This window comes from Typopeltis vanoorti, chromosome 8 (assembly GCF_054136105.1).
Source record: "Typopeltis vanoorti isolate ZY-2024b chromosome 8, IOZ_Tvanoo_1.0, whole genome shotgun sequence".
NCBI lineage: Eukaryota > Metazoa > Arthropoda > Arachnida > Uropygi > Thelyphonidae > Typopeltis > Typopeltis vanoorti.
Genome location: NC_143556.1, coordinates 27,990,195 through 28,008,107, shown reverse-complemented (window position 1 = coordinate 28,008,107; position 17,913 = coordinate 27,990,195). Strand labels below are relative to the sequence as shown.

At 36.0% G+C, this 17,913-nt stretch overlaps 1 protein-coding gene across 5 annotated transcripts in view; it reads right to left on the bottom strand.

Annotated features, from left to right (window-relative positions):
- LOC150103872 (serine/threonine-protein kinase Nek7-like) overlaps window positions 1-17,913 on the bottom strand; it is a 199,502-nt gene that overhangs the window by 86,176 nt on the left and 95,413 nt on the right. For all 5 annotated transcript variants that reach the window (XM_090396582.1, XM_090396579.1, XM_090396577.1 and 2 more), the window contains exons 5-6: window positions 9,951-10,059; window positions 3,883-3,990 (exon numbers count right to left, since the gene is read on the bottom strand). In XM_090396582.1, the coding sequence (XP_090252708.1) occupies window positions 3,883-3,990; window positions 9,951-10,059 (217 nt within the window). The remainder of the gene's footprint in view (window positions 1-3,882; window positions 3,991-9,950; window positions 10,060-17,913) is intronic.

Sequence of the window (17,913 nt, the reverse complement as noted above, 5' to 3'; positions counted from 1 at the left end):
AGCTTTATCTCTTTCATGGAGTACAGTTCCATCAATATGGTACACAGCTTGTAATCTATATATCTTAAAATACATAACTTTTCATTTATCCGCATTAAACTGACACTCGTTATCTTTTGCCTATACCGACAGCCTATTTAAGTCATTCTGCAGGCTCTCCATATTGTCTCCACTTTTTGATATCTTGATTAACTATTATTCTACTTAATTTTGCATCATCAGCAAACAACTGAATATTTCCTTTCAGATTATTTCCTATATCATGGACCTTGTGGCACACCACTAGTCACTTTCTTCTGGATTCTGCATACCACTTTTTGATGTCTCTCCAGCGGCCACCTGCTTATCCACATAACCAGTGTCATATCCATTCCCATTTGTTGAACTTGGCATAACAGTGTTTCATATAAATTTATCTTCTGAAAGTATACTGGAATCATTTCTTGAAATGTTTTCACTGCATTATATGCCTAACATGATTTCTAACACTCGAAACACATGATTTTGAAATGTGTTTACTTTCTTTCTTTCTTTTATGTTTGACAGAAAAGCCATCTGATAAATGAAATTGTGTATATGGTTTCCTATTTTCATTCAACTAAATAGGATTCAAATGTAACAGTAATAAAATAAATGAAAATTAAATCATCTATTGAAATCATTAACTTCAGTAAAAATAAATAAAGCTGATGTTGGAAATACAATTTTATTAATGCAGACCAGTATTTTACAATAAAAACATTTATTCAAACCTACCAGTTTCGCCAGCAAACTGTCTGGCTTTTTCAAGGCGTTACGGAGATATGAAAGTTAGTAAATGCAAATTAAAAGGAACATAAAAAACGCTGTAAACCAAACCAGTATCTATGGTTACACGTTTCGCGTGACAGAGATGACTTATTGTTCTTATTCATTATCACGCATGCGTGTTTGTTGTAGACTTGTAATGTGATTACTGGCTAGCTGTAGTTAAGATTGATTGAGAGAGAGGATCAAGTTTTTCCACGAACTCTTTAGAATTACACCCTGATTTCTGTTGAGGTTTCCGCCGGTTATTAGTACTATTGTGGCTTCCTTAAATACATGATGCCTGTAGTCGTCATCGAGATATGGCAAGGAGCTGTTTTGCCAATCTATCGTGTGGTTAGACGTGCAGAAATGATGTGCTAAGCCGGAAGAGATGCTTCTGTTGTGGTTTACATCACCAACATTCACATCCAAGACTATATGGGGCACCTAAAATACATAAACAGGATATACCTCTCCATCCAATAGTTGATGGAAGATCATCACCAACCTACCTTTTGGCAAAGCATCTTGCAAACTTATTAAATAATAAAATAAGATCAACAGAATCCTATATCAAGAATAGTCAACATTTTGTAAATAAACTCCAAGCCATTAAGATTGCACCAACTGACATGCTAGCCAGCCTAGATGTTGTATCCCTTTTCACCAATGTTCCAGTAGAAGAGGTAATAAACATCATCCAAGACCTCTTTCCTCTAGACAATCACACAGATGTTTAGACACTGCCTTCAATCTAATTTCTTCAAGGTTAACAACACCATATACCAACAATTAGAAGGCCTAGCAATGGGAAGCCCACTATCACCATCTTGTGCAGACCTTTTCATGGAAAAACTTGAAAAAGAAATTCTCTGTGCAATCTCTCCGAGACCATCTACATGGTGGAGATATGTGTATGATATATTCATCATATGGCAAGACAGCTTAGACATCTTAAAATCGTTCGTGGATAAAATCAACTCAATACATAGCAAGATAAAATTCACTCTGGAAGTAGAAAACAACAACCAACTGCATTTTTTAGATATCTTGATAAAAAAAACAACCTAACAGTGTCAAATTATCCATTTACAGAAAGCCCACAGATACTGGAAGATATTTTCACTATACTTCAAACCATCACAAGTCACATAAACTGATTATTATCCACATGTTGAAACATAGAGCCAAAAAGTTTATATCAGAAGAGGAGGATACACAGAATGAACTCTCACTAATAGCCAACACATTATCACAAAATGGATATCCTCAAAACATCATCAAAAAATATCTATACAATGACAATCCCAGACAAGAAGAATCCCACCATCAGCACATTTCTACTGTAGTGATACCTTTCATCAAGTCAATTTCTTATCAAATAGCAAGAATACTAAGAGCCCACAACATCAGAGTGGTCTTCAAACCAACCACCAACATCAGACAAGTTTTAGGATCTCCAAAAGATAAAGTTCCGTTCTACAAATATCCAGGAGTATATTACATTCCCTGCTTCCGTGGTCTTGCCTACATCGGACAAACTTCACGAAGTTTAGAAATTAGACAAAAAGAACACGTTGGTGATGTAAACCACAACAGAAGCATCTCTTCCGGCTTAGCACATCATTTCTGCCACACGATAGATTGGCAAAACAGCTCCATGCCATATCTCGATGACGACTACAGGCATTGTGTATTTAAGGAAGCCACAATAGTACTAATAACCAGCAGAAACCTCAACAGAAATCAGGGTGTAATTCTAAACAGTTCGTGGGAAAAACTTGATCCTCTCTCTCAATCAATCTGAACTACAGCTAGCCAGTAATCACATTACAAGTCTACAACAAACACGCATGCGTGATAATGAATAAGAACAATAAGTCATCTCTGTCACGCGAAACGTGTAACCATAGATACTGGTTTGGTTTACAACGTTTTTTATGTTCCTTTTAATTTGCATTTACTAACTATCATATCTCCGTAATGCCTTGAAAAAGCCAGACAGTTTGCTGGCGAAACTGGTAGGTTTGAATAAATGTTTTTATTGTAAAATACTGGTCTGTATTAATAAAACTGTATTTCTATTATAAAACAACCAAAAATGTATAATTTAAAGCTGATGTTCTTTCTTTTCTTTATAAAGGACTTTTTCTCTTTCCTACTGCTTCCTTTTATTCTGTATATCTTCGTGTTGCTCATTATCTTTTATTTTTCTTTCAGGTTTTCAACAGCTATTTTTATCATATCAGAATACAACACTCTCTTTATACCAAGAAACATCCACCCTAGTTTTGAGAGTACACAGTATATCATAACAGTCTAGTACAAACCACTAGCAGTGAACATTTCCCTCATAGCAAAGATATACATTTAATTGTGGCACATTCAGAATGAAGCTTCTCAACTTGAAAATTAGGATATCACCGCTGAAGGACATATACAAGTAAAATTTCAATGATGATCAAAGGTAAGTATGCTTTGCTGATTTTTCTTAAAATCTCTGAAAAAAGTATTATTTTTCATCTACATTTCCTAAGTTTCCAGGCATGGCTAATTAATTGTTTCTGTAGCTGTCTCTGATATATAAAAATCACATAATACATTGAACAACTCAGCATCCATAGCTCAGTTGGTTTATACAGGCCCTCTGGTTGGAAAACCCCAAGTTCAAATTCCATCTACAGCATGAGGAACCTTTATCAGATGTTTTCCATCAAATGGCAAGTCAGTTGGTTTCATGCAGATGTGAAGGAGTTTCCCCTCCCAGAAACTTGGGTTTTTCATCCCTCAAAATCAGGAAATTATGAATACATTGCTGGTACATTGCTTTACATAATGCTAAATAGAATACTATGGAGGTGTCACATAATGATAATAATAATTTAAAAGTGTAACAATCATAATGATTTATATATATATATATATATATATATATATATTTCTCCTTTCTTCAAATGAATAATCACTCTAATTAAAAAATCAGAAAATTTCAACACCTTTACATAATGATAAAATGAGCCTTCAGATTCCATTGAAATGACTGATATAATAACAAAAATGCAGTTCTTGAAGTAGAGGAACTGAGCTACTAACCTAAAGAATGAGCGGCAATGGTTTTTGAACTGAAAAATCTTCCCAGACCTAAATCACCCAACTTGACGACACCTTGAACAGTGACAAATACATTAGCAGGCTTGATATCTGTAAATGATTAAAATTTATGTTAAATTTGAGGTACATAATTCTTTTTTTTTTTTAAAGTTACCATTGTAACTAGATAAGTTATCAGAATACAAGGAAAATTAAAAAAAAAAAAAAACTAACATAAGAACTAAAAAAAATGTAGTTAACATTCTTAAAGCAGCAAGATAATCTAATGAGGAATGCAAGTAATCATTTCCAAATCTTAAAAACAGGAAACTTGAAATACCGTTACATAAAATAAATATCATAGTAGGTTGAATGTATCAACATCCATTCTGCTATCATTCAATTAACATTTATATATATTGGGCACACCTGGAAAATGATCAATAACACAAACAAAGAAATAATTATTGACAAACACAAAAATGAGTAGATTTCATGATAGCTTTTCTTTTAGTGTTACATGGTGATCAGCATTCATTTTTGAAATTATGGATTCTACAACTGTGTTAAAATAACTCTTTTTATTATCCTGACATTTCGATCTTCATATCAAGATCATCATCTGGAGCATAATAAATATACAAGACAAGCTGCATTACATTTCAAACCGTAAGCTAGAGAAACAATGATTTGATCACATGCTACTCACTGTCATGACCTCTAGTGAAAAAAAAAAATAAATAAATAAAAAATAAATTACATCAAGCTAGAGTTAATTTATGACTACAGAATAAACATTCTTGCTTACAGATGGTTTTCCTTCCAGTAACAGTGATGTCCTATTTCTATTATTATAATTGTTATTTTTGATTTAAAAAGAAAATACTAAAATAAAATAAAATAAAATAATAAATAAATTATTTATAAATTACAACATGAATAAACATTCTTTCTTATAGATTTTTTCTTTAACAGTGATGTCCTATTTTTTTATTATTAAAGTTGTTATTTTAGATTTAGGATCCTGGATTTTCTACAGTCCTGTTTATAGTTGTTCTTAGAGAGGAAGGATTCGTGGGACGAATATATGCCTTCCATATGTATGGGATTTTTAGATCATCGATATTGTTTAGATTGGGGTGATTGATAACGATCTTACAAGCTTCCTTAAATTTGCGTTCATACTATGTGTTGGTGTGATGTGGACAACTAGTGCTTTTCCAGTCAATTCTATGTAAGGTGTTCAGGGCATGATCAGAAAGGCCAGCTTCACCATAATTATTATATTTGATGTGTTGTTTATGTTCTTTTTGTCTGATCGGAATTGTGTGTCCTGTTTCTCCTATGTATGATATGTTGCAGGTGCAGTAAATACGGTAAACTCCAGGGTGGGCCAGCGGAGGGAGTTGGTCTTTGGATGAGTTGAGCAAGCTTTTTAATTTTGCAGGAGGTTTAAAGGTGGCTTTGAGGTTGTATTTTTATAGTACTCTGTTTATTTTGTCTGATGTTCCTTTATAGTTTTACTGTAGTCTGGTTTGTCTTTGTTTTTTATTGAGGTCTTGTAGAGAATTTGTTAAGTGTTTTGGCTGTATCCATTTTTTTGAAAAGTATTGCTGATCACTTTAAATGCGTTTTTCAGTGCCTGTTCATTGGAGCAGATCTTCAGAGCCCTGTTTTTTAGTACTGATGACACCTAGTTTTTGTGTTGGGTGGTGGTAGGAGTTCATATGTATATATTGGCCAGTATGTGTTGGTTTTGAAGGAAAGATTGCCTGAGGGAAGATGTGTGACAAGTGTATCTAGAAACAGCAGTGTGTTATGTTTTTCAATCTCAATTGTGAACTGTATGCATTTGTGTTGCTTAAATATAATAAATAAATTAAATCTAGCTTGATGTAATTTTCTTTTTTTTTACCACACTAGAGGTCATGCCAGTGAGTAACATGTGATCAAATCATTGATTCTCTAGCTTGTGGTTTGAAATGTAATGCAGCTTGTCTTGTATATTTATGTATGCTCCAGATGATGATCTTGATATGAAGATCGAAACGTCGGGATAATAAAAAGAGTTATTTTAACGGTTGTAGAATCCATAATTTCAAAAATGAATTTCATGATAGCATTTTTGTATATGGTCACCATTCATTATAACCATTTTTGACTTATGTTAATAATGTAAACATAACCATGTAGTGCTGTCATAGCAACTTGTACACCCCATCAGGGTACACTGATGATGCACTGTAGAGGTAATTCTGTTTTGCTAGTTTTGAGAGTAATATGTCTCAAGATTGACACTGTCATCATAAGAGGCATAAACAGAAAATAAGTGGAAGAAGAACTAGAGAGCTAGACAAGTGCCAGATCAGCATAAATCATGTTACCAAAACAAAGGTGAGTTTCTTCTAAATAACCATTACAAGATATTATATTTAGACAATAATGATAAGGGAAAGGAACTTATAAAGTAGCTATAGCATATTCAATACTAAAAATTATTTGTATGGAGTTTCCTCCCTATTTCTCCCCCATCCCTACTGGGGCGAGTTGAGCCCCCCTCATGGGGGATTAAATATTTATGATTGTAGATCCATGTGTGTTCACAGGGTCAGTTTGCCTGCTTGCGGGATGAAAAACCCAGATAAACTGGTGGAAAAAATGCTGCTGCCCACGCCCAAGACCGGCTAACTTAGTTATGGCTGAGAAAGATCCTTAAGCTCCTCACGTTGTCGACGGGAATCGAATCTAGGACACTCCTTCCCCCAGGCATATGGTTGCGAAGCGCATAGCCACTAGGCTAACCATGCGGACTGGCTCCCACTGACGAGACTTCAATAAAGGTCGAAACCGGTCTGGATAGTGGCCCTTCCCTTAATGCATAACAGTATATATGTCCGCAAGGAGATGTGCTTTGCATTATGGAAGATACTGAGACAAGGAGCGATGAGAGCTTGGTCCACCTTTGCTCAGAGTTTCCAGGTGTTGCACCACCTTACTTCAGTCCTGAAGATATTTTCAGGCTCAAACTTTGTTTGCTTACACTTGGATAAAGGATTAAACTAAATTTATTATATATCTATTTCTCATGTAAGTCAATAGAGAGTACAGTTTAGTCAGTTATTCATTTCCTAAAGGCTACTATGTAATAGCTATTCCATGTCCTGAACAGAACTCCAGCAGGTGCTTACCATTGTTATCAGCTTTGCTCTTTTCTCCAAATTTTCCAAAAACATTATACGTCTGTCATTTATTTCTTACTCAGTTGTTTAGATCTCCAACAAGTTTTGACTTTTTCTCTTTGTCAGCCATCCTCTGGTGATTTAAAAAATTCCTTCACTTCTTTCTCAGTAGAACCTTCTGTGGGACCATAGGCAAAATAAGTCCAATTTCCCCATTATGACCAACATCACACTGCTTGATATTGCCTACCATTTAGATAGCTTATTCTCATAATTTCCAACATCTTTCTCTAAATCCAGAGTAATTCAATAATAAGGTGGTACACCTGTTGGCAACTTGTATAGGTAAATATGACCTCTCCTATTGCTTCTGCCTTAGTATCTCCACATTTGGGTCTGGCTCCCATTAACGAGACCTCAATAAAGGTCGAAACCGGTCTGGATAGTGGCCCTTCCTTTAATGCTGTGTTTCTCAACCTGTGGTCCGCGACGATGGGACAGGTGGTCTGCAGGCACTTAAATTAATTAAATAAGTACAAGTAACCCTTGTATAACGCAGTACTTATACAACACGGTCTAAAATTGTAGCAACCCTTGTTGAACGTGGTACTTATACAACACGGTTCTGATAAAAACACGGTCTACAAATTGTAGTAACCCTTTATCTTTTCATATGTTTTTCACCGCGCGACTTGAAAATCAAATATTGTCTTCGTTAAATTTGTGTCTGCCTATATCCTGCATGTAATTATAAGTAGTGAATTTATATTAGGGGAAATACCCTTTAGCATGCATGTACCTCAATTATTTACTGTATAAAACATTTATTGTTGAAAATTGTCCTCGTTTCTGCCAGGAAAGTGCATTAAAAATCATAAGTATGTTCATCTCAAGCTGAGCACCTTATTTTCTGGTGAGTTACATACAATATGTAATGCTTGCTTTTTGTGTAAAAAATTATTTTTATATTAATGGCCACAAACTGCAACGAAAGGGGGAAACCAACATTGAAAACAAAATTAATTTCTCTCGAAGAAAAATATTCAAAATCTTGGATCGGTTGAAAAATGGAGAAAAACCAAAAGTTTTTGCAGAGACTTTGAATTTAAATGAATCAACAATTCAAACAATCAAACAAAATGAACATAAAAAATCCGAGAAATCTGTATATGTTTATTGCTGGGTCAATGATAAGTGCAAAGCACGTTGCTTGTGTACGCGATATTTTAATGGAAAAATTGAGAAATCTCTAATGATTTCGATAGAAGATTGCACCTCAAAAGAAAATTCCTATGGATGGAAATCTTATTAAACAAAAAATTCTCAAAGTTTATAAACATTTATAGTGCAGACCAGGTGTTCAATGCGGATGAATCAGAGTTATATTGGAAAAAAGTGCAAAAACACACCTATATTTCGAAAAATGAAAGATCAGTTCCTGGATTCAAAGTTTCCAAAGACAGAATTACTCTACTGTTTTGTAGTATTGCATCAGGTGATTACATGACAAAAACAGTCTTTATTAACCAATCCTCAAATCCTCATGCTATGAAAGATTAAAATATGCACTATTTTATTTTGCCTAAAACATTTATGCATTATGTGCAATGGACCCCTGCTCACCTGTATCTCCTTTAAACATTTCATTTTCTCTGACTCTGCACTTCTGAACTCTCACTAGAAAACACTTTCTCCAGACTCCTGAACCCACCATTCAAATACCTGTACTGTGTTATGTAGTGGTGGTGGTTTTTCCCTTTCAGCCATTTCCAATCTTAAGTGACATTGTAGGCATTGCCCACAAATCACAGCAAAAACACTTTGTTTTTGGTGAGATTTTTTATAGGGTAGTTCACCATTGCTTCCCCTCCCCCCCATTTTATTTGGGCTTGGAGCCAGCATATGAATGTAATGTAATTCATGACAGTAATCCATGCACAGGGCAGTTTTGCCTGTTCTGGGTGGAACAAAAACCTGAGTTTCTGAGTGAAAAAACCTCTGTATGAGACCGGCTAACTCACCTTTTGTTGAAAGAGACCAAATAAAGGTTCCTCACGTCACTGACAGGAATCGAATCCTTTCTGACCAAAGAGGTTTATCTATACTGACTGAGCTACGGACGCTCATATTATGTACTACTAGGACAATATTCTGTATATCTTCTGAAGATATATAATAGGAAGTGATGATGATATAAATGGTGTTCCAAATGATGAGTACATATTCAGTAAACATAATCAGTAAATAAATGAGCAGGAAAGTGATATGTCATAATCATCTGCTTCAATTCCCCCCCCCCCCCAAATCAATCACAAAAGGTTGCAAAACTATAATAAATTTAATACCATTGGCAGGTCAAAGGTTAGATAATGCAGTTCTCCTGCTCTAGAAACCAAATACGGGATTTTTTTTTTTATTTTTAAAGTTTACTTCACACCTCCAATGGGAGTAGTAAAGCTATCTACTAGATCAACCATGTTATACTGGTTGGTAGAATAATAGATGACTTCAAGATCTAATGACTAAAAGATCAATGCTCACAATGAAGAACTTTAGCATCTAGTTTTTAGTTGAACATTATTATTCTTAGGTTTGTGAAGTAAACAAAATAAGGCCAAGAATTTCATCCAATTCTACGTAAATCAACTTTTGTTTTAATGAAAATGTATGGATTGTTTATCTGTGAAACTATGCTGTTTAAATAGTACAACGATACTATTTAAAAAATAAAAAAAGATGCCTACTAAGCCAATCAATTTTGTCAAGCTGATCAAATACTTCCATTTGTGACTGAGGAGCCATACTATGAAAGCTTAGTTATAATAAATTAATAAATTAAAATATTCAATTAGCATGGCATTTTAATCACTAGTTTCCTTTATTAATACTTACCTCTGTGCATCACTCGTTTTGAATGCATATGCTCTAATGCACTACATACTTGAACAAAATATTTCCAGATTGTTTTCTCAGGGATAAGTCTCTGCTGTTTTTTGAAGTACTGTAAGCAAATCAGAATACCTGAAGTACATAATTAGTAAATAAATGAGCAGATAAGTGTTTAAATTCATGTTTATTTATTTATTTATTTGTGTAAATTCCACTCAAAAAGGTTGCAAAGTTATTACAGAATTAGTACCATAGGTACTAATTGATGCTGTAGATGCTGCAGAACCAAAAATATCCAAAGATATAATATGAAAACTCGTGTAAAATATATGATATTTAGATTGTAGTTCATAAATATCTATGAACTTTGCCAAACTTGGTATTGTAAAAAAAAAAAAATAATAATAATAAAGGAACATTCTGGAAAATTAGACATACTGGTTTGTTCAGTTTGCACTACTTGCATTTTCTACAATTATTTCTATGATCATTGTTTATCAGATTGACACTGATAACTCTTGAAATTGTTCTAAATCTGGTACAATTCAGGCAGCAGATATTCAACATTGATTTAAAGTTCAACACCAAATTCACAGAACAAATTTTTCTTCATCTTTATTCATTCCAGTGCTGTTTTATGGGACAATCATTCTTATTCAAATCTGATGTTAACTAATATCTTATTTCTTTTCAGTGTTATGACCATTTAGTTTTGTCTGCCTGCAGTTCTTTCTTTTATGGTATATTTCTTGAAAACTCTTGTAAACACCCAGTTGTTATTCTCAAAGATATAAAATACACAGATTTAAAAATAATAATAGATTTTATGTACAAGGGTGAAGTGATCATTTCACAGGACCAACTTGCTATGCTGCTTAGTGCTGCTAAAAGTCTGAATGTTGAGATCTGTACAGAAGTTGCACAGAGAGATACTTCCAGTATTGATATTCAGGAGAAGAGTGAACATGATTCAAGTAACCAGACCTTGTTACTTGCTGAGGTGCAACCAAAAAAACACAGCGCAGAATTGCTACTGGTAATTAAGAAGAAAAGAGGAAGACCTAGGAGTAGATATCTTCGTGGTTCTAACAGTCAAGTCATGAAGGCCAATGTGTCATCAAAAGTAAATGAATTAGACACAAGAAGATACCAACAAGTCAGTAAAGTTGTTCACAAGTGAAGGAAGGTTAGAACTGCCAGGAACTGATTATCCAAGACATGAGATTTCTGTTTCTACAAATATATATCCCAGTCGAACTCAGAGCTCATTTCCATCTATACAGAGTTCAGTGTTGGTAAAAGGATCACAACAAAGTGAAGATACAATAATAGAAATTGAGGAATCACAGGTGGTGACAACATCTTTTGAGAGTTTGCTCCAAGATCTAATGTTAATCCCAGTAATGAATACAATGCCTATTCTTAATACTGCTGAGTTAATTGAAACTCACTCAAATAACATAGAATCAGGGCCAAGTACAGACAGCCAAATATTAGTTCTTTGTACTGTATCACCCAAATTATCTAGTACTTCTCAAATTGCACAAAGTATGATAAAAGATATTGGACTGGCGTCTCACTCTTATTACCTGGAGCTGCAGTTTCACCCTGTGCCAGTTCTTCACATCAAGACAGTAGATCCATGATGATGATGTCTTGGGATACATTATTATTATTATTATTCCGGGCAACTCCAAGGAGTCAACAAATTCATTGAGGGAGGCCCTAACATCATGTTAAGAACAGCTATTCGACATTCACACAGTATCTATCATACCTCGCCTTGATCTCATTCATGGTCACCCACAACAGACTCTGGCAGCTTATTCCACTCATTCACCACTCTCCAAGTAAAAAACCTAGCTCTAATACCCCTGCTTACCACATTCTTGCCCAGCTTCCATGTATGGCCCCTAGTTCTCCCACAACCAGTCCTATTCTCAAAAATATCATCTGGATTAATCTTATAGAAACCCTTCAGTAATTTGAATGTCTCAATCATATCACTCCTTTTCCGCCTATCGACCAATTTTTGCAACCCACAAATCTTCAACCTGTTCTCATAAGGTTCATTTCACAGACCTGAAATCATCTTGGTCACTCGTCTCCACCTCCTCCCCATCAAGAAGAAACCCTGGCGTCCATATCTGGGCACAGTAGTCTAGATGGGGTCTTATCAAGGCTCGATACAGAGGAACAATAACTTGTTTGTCTCTGTTTGTTAAAGTATTTTTCAGACGCCAAATGATTTGATGAGCTGATTTAGCCACTTTTGCAATGTGCCCCCCTAAACTTCAACTCCCTATCCACCAACACTCCCAAATCCCTGCCTCATCAATCTCCTGGAGTACAGTTCCACCAATGTGATATACTGCTGCTATTCTTTTCACCCCCAAAACGCATAACCTTACACTTTGCCACATTAAATTGACATCCATTTTCCCTAGCCCAGTCCTCCAAACTATCCAAATCATCCTGTAAAATTTTGACATCCTGTGCACTCACAATTGCTCTACCCAACTTTGCATCATCAGCAAACAAGTGAACACTTCCTCTCAGATCCTTTCCTATATCATTGATGAACAAACTGAAAAGTAGTGGTCCAAGAACAGAGCCCTATGGCACACCACTAGTCACAAGCCGTCTTTTAGACTCAACTCCTGAATAAACCACTCTCTGGTATCTCTCCATCAACCACCCTCCTATCCATCTCACCAACCCTATATCCATCCCCATCTGCTCCAGTTTACTGATTAGAGTTCCATGTGGTATCCTGTCAAAGGCCTTGGCAAGGTCCAGTAGAATCACTGTAAACCCATTACCCTTATCCAGTTCAGCCGTCATTGTGTTATAAAACGTGAGCAAGTTACTGAGGCATGATCTACCCTTCACAAAACCATGTTGTCCCCCATACAATATCCCATTTTCATCTATCCAATCCTGTATTCTTTTCTTGACTAATTTCTCGAAGACCTTGACAATGATTCCTGATATGCTAATCGGTCGGTAATTTACAACAGCAGTCTCGGAACCTCCTTTATGCAGTGAAACTATTTTCCCCTCTTTCCACCCCCTCCAGAGTAACCCAGACCCGAGACTCAAATTAAACAAAATGGTCAAGAGTACTGACAATTCTTTAGCCGCTTCACATACGACATGAGCTGGTATACCATTCAATCCCACAGATGTATTGACATTGAGGTTATGCAACAGACTACTCAACCTCCACTTCATTCACCACAATTCCCGTATAATCTATTGGTTCATTCATTTCTGCAATGTCACCATCTGGATGATATATTCTTGCAAAGTGCTCACTCAGTAACTCAACTATACCAACTGATTCAGTTACCTCCCTACCATCAGCATTCTTTAAAATCATTCTGCCATATACATTTTTTCTTTTACTTGCAACATATTGAAAAAACTGTTTAGGATTCTCTTTAGCCTGCATGGCCAATGTTCTTTCATAATCTTTTTGCTTTTCTTACCACACTCGTTACCCTTCTGGCCTGCACTTTATACCGTTCATGTGCCTGCAAGTCACCTTTCTCCTTAAATTCCCTCCATAGTTGTTTCTTTTTTTGCAGCTCAAGCTTAATGGTGTTATTCATCCATTTAACCCATTTAACGCATAAAGTCATTTGCAATTATAGCCCTCCTTTTAAACACTTCACTGTCATACTGCGTCAAAAGACTAATCATCCTAACTCTCTCACTCTTTTCTTTTGCTACCTCAAACAATTCATTCAGGCCCTCTATCATTTCCATTTTATCTCCTTTCAAATCATTCATACCTGCCACAACAATCATTTCTTTCACCCTTTCCTTTTGCTCTCTAATAGACTCAGTTACGTCCTTGATGGTCGCACCAGGTTGGTACGATTTTGTCAAATCCTCTACTAACACACCTCGTACTAACGAATCTCCATACAGCACTCTCTCCTTCATTTTGTTTACGTTCACACTCATACTCTTATTTTTCCTATCATACTTTTTATTACTGGCTGGTACACTCAGTAGACTTTTGTTCATATCGCTCTAGCTGCTTCTTTGCTCTTTGTATCGCTCCACTCAACAACGTGATCTCACTCATTGCATCTATCTCATCTTTTTTATTTTCTGTTAAACTATTATTTTGCTCTGTATTAATACCATCATTCACACTTTCTACATTCGCGCCCTCACAGTTCTCTGGTACAACCTCACTATTTCTTGTCATATCACTATTTTCTTCATTCTGAAGTTTGACATAAATATCACACTCACTCACGACCTGAAATACACTTTAATTCCTCATTTTCCTTACATTTTCTTCACACATTCACTCCTTTATTATCATCTAACCATACTCCAACCGCACTCCGCAAAGCATACATTTTGCAGAGAGTACACTGAATAATCTCCTTTATATTACAGTTATTGAATAAAGATGGTGAACCATTATTACCACCCGCTATTTTCCTTCTTACGGAAAATGGTAGAAAATGGAGAAAATGATAGAAGTGAGCCATACTCACTTCTATCGTATTCTATCAAATTAATAATTAAAACACCAAAAACACACAAACAGACAGACTAAGATATGCAAAGCAAACAAAACTGCATAATATTCAAGTAAATTTGTCAATGATAACTTAAAATAACACATCTTATCAGGAGCTCTCAACAAACACTACAGACTACGAATCCCTCTAGCCTATACATCCAGGCTTACTGCTGTTATGCCAAACATTCATAAAATACATGATCAGCAGCTTCCACTACAGGATCAGAATGTCGCTCAGGAGAAGGGTCAATTAATTATCCTTGGATATCCTAGTCAGAACATCAGTGTGAGGTCTGCTGTAGATGCTGCACAACCAAAAATATCCAAAGACATAATATGAAACTACATGAAAATATCAGACAGGAATATATATTAGATGCAAACATAAAAGAAGAGTTCATGATGCTGAGGCAAGAGATGAACTGCATGTGAAATGAAATGAAAAGAATTACGGACTTACATGGAAGAGTGAAAAAGAGAAGGAAAGATGGCCATGCGAAAGATATATCGAATGATTCGAGAGTGGCTCTCTATGGATATTCCATTATTAGAGGTGTGGTGAATGAGAAGATGCATAAGGTTTGTTTTCCTGGTGGAAGAATGGAGAGAGTGATTGAAGCGTTAGACATGAGGAATAAGAGAGCACAAGGGTTGGTGGTTGTAGTAGGAACAAATGATTGGGATGGGAACAAGGAAAATGCAAGATTGGATATAAGAAGATTATTAAGGAGAGTAAAAGATAATAGTGTGATAGGAAAGGTAGTCAGTGTGTTGCCAAAATATGATATTGATGAATTGAGGAGGTGAGCAAAGATTATGATATTATTATATCATAATCTTTGATTACGTGACACCTCCAGGGAGTCCAAAGACTCATTGAGGGAGGGTACCTACTCTACAACTTTCCATCTCCACCACTCCACTAATCACAACTACCTTCATCATCTACACCAATGCCATCTACCGCCGACCACCACTAATATTTTCACAAATAAACATCCATGCCCACGGTGGGATTCGAACCCACTGTGGGCATGGATGTTATGAATGATATGTTATTGCGGTTATGTGAGGTGAATGGAGTGCATTTTGTGAATGTGTGGGAAGAATTTGAGGGATGGATGGAATTGTATAAAGAAGATGGGCTGCATTTAAATGGTTTTGGTATGAGTTGGCTGGAGAGATTGTTACTGGCATTCATTAGAGTTGTAGGTAATGACTGTAATGAATAGATCTGAGGTGGTGCGAAGTGATATGAAAGAGCAAAAAAGCAGGGTAGGGAAAGGTATTTGCTCACTTGCAAATTGAGAGGTGAATTTTATGAATGAAGTAAATGAGAGAGTGGCGGTACAATACAACAGGAAAATGGAGGGGGGGGGGAATCAGGGTAGATAGGGAGACACTTTATGAAACATGTGGATGCTGAATTCAGAGGTGAATGTGTGAGTGGGCAAACACAGATTGAGATGGCCTGGGATGATGATGATGGGGAGAATTTAGCTGTGAGGAAAGTTGTAGAATTGTTGGTAATATAATAAGGTATTGAAGAGTCACATTGTAGGAGTGATGTTTGTAGGACTTGTAGAAGCAGTATAGATTTCTTATGTTTATTCACTAATGCTAGAAATATTCAAAATAAGGGGAAACGAAATTGTTGCTTTGCTTGAGTTTATTCACCCCAAAAGTGTTGATATAAGTGAGATGTGGTTAGATGACAATGACATCCTGACAAGAATAGAGATGAATAGATATGATATTTTTCGTGAAGATTGACAGGGAAGAAAGAGAGGAGGAGGAGTACTGTTAATGGTAGCAGATGAGTTGTGCCCATCTAAGGTGGATTTGCAAGGTGCAAATAGTGGCCACAGTTTTGAGGCAGTATGGTGTAATGTAGAAGTAAACAGGATGAAATATTTAGTTTGGTGTTGCTATAGACCTGGTAATATGGAGGGTAATGAGAAGGAAATGTATAGGCAAATAGGCCTAGCTAGCAAGAAACGAGTGATCATTATGGGTGACTTTAATTATGGTAATATAGAATGGAAGCAAGAGACTGCATCTGGGGGTAAAGAAAATGAATATTTGGAGTTTATGAAAGACAATTACCTTAGGCAGCACGTAACAGAGGGTACACAAGGATCAAAAGTATTGGATTTGATCATCTCATAGATGACGTTATTATAAATCAGGTGTCAAATCTTCCACCAGTTGATGAGAGTGACCACAAGGTGATCACTTGCAGGGTGACCAGTCTGTTAGAAAGGGATATATGTGGAATTATAAGATTGGTAATTATGAAAAGCTCAGGAAACAGCTTGTGATAATAAACTGGAAAGAGGAACTGGATGGAAAGGATATCAATGCTGCTTGGGCCATACTCAAGAACTATTTGATGGAGGCAATATCAGAGAACATTCCAAAGGTTAAGAGGGCAAATAGAGTAGGTGTAAAATGGATGAATCAATAGATAAGGTATGCAATCTAGAAGAAGAAGGTATTATGGAAGAAACACAAATGAGTATTTATAACAACCAGTTTCATGAGAAGTACAAAGAGCAGGCGAGGAAGTGACTAGCTTGATAAGGGTAGAAAAAATGCAGTATGAGCAGCAGTTAGCTAAAGTTACCAAAAAAAATCCTAAGCGGTTTTTTCGATATGTGGCCAGTAGAATAAAGAGTGATTATGGTAGGATGGGATTGATTGGTGAAAATGGAAGAATGTAAATCGCTGCGGAGGATATAGTTGAGATATTTAATGAGCAATTTATAAAGGTATTTCATTCTTGTGAATGTGACATCATATAGAACTTGAAAGCAGTGGGAAAGAAGGAGGAGAAGGAACTGTTAGTAAATGAACAGGAGGTATATGAGGAATTGAATAGACTTGATGCTATTTCACCACGTGCTTTGAGGGAATGTGTCAGTGAGTTAACAACAGCTTTTGCATATCTTTTTAACATGAGTCTCTCACTGGGGTCAAGTTCTAAAAGAGTGGAAAGAGGGCAAAATTGTTCCAATTCATAAGGGAGGTGATAAGAGTAAGGCTTTGAATTATAGACCAGTCTGTATGTCTGGAGGTGTGATTAAGGTATTAGAGAAGTTAGTTAGGACTAAGATTCAGAATTAGGTTGACAACAGAAAAATATTCTTTGGTGGCCAGCATGGAATTACTAAAGGAAGATTGTGCTATAGCAATCTGCTTACTTTTTATAATAAAGTGACAAATGCAGGGACACTTAAGGGTCAAAGCTGTATAACTGAGAGGAGACATCCACATAGCCTTTAAAGGAATGCGGAGAACCGACCAGGGCTTCTGACCTAATGTCCAATCCTCACTTTCTCGTGGTGCACCCTGTTGGGTATCTACTTGAATCCTGAACGAATGAGGAGGGGCTGGCAATTTGGGATTTAGCCGACC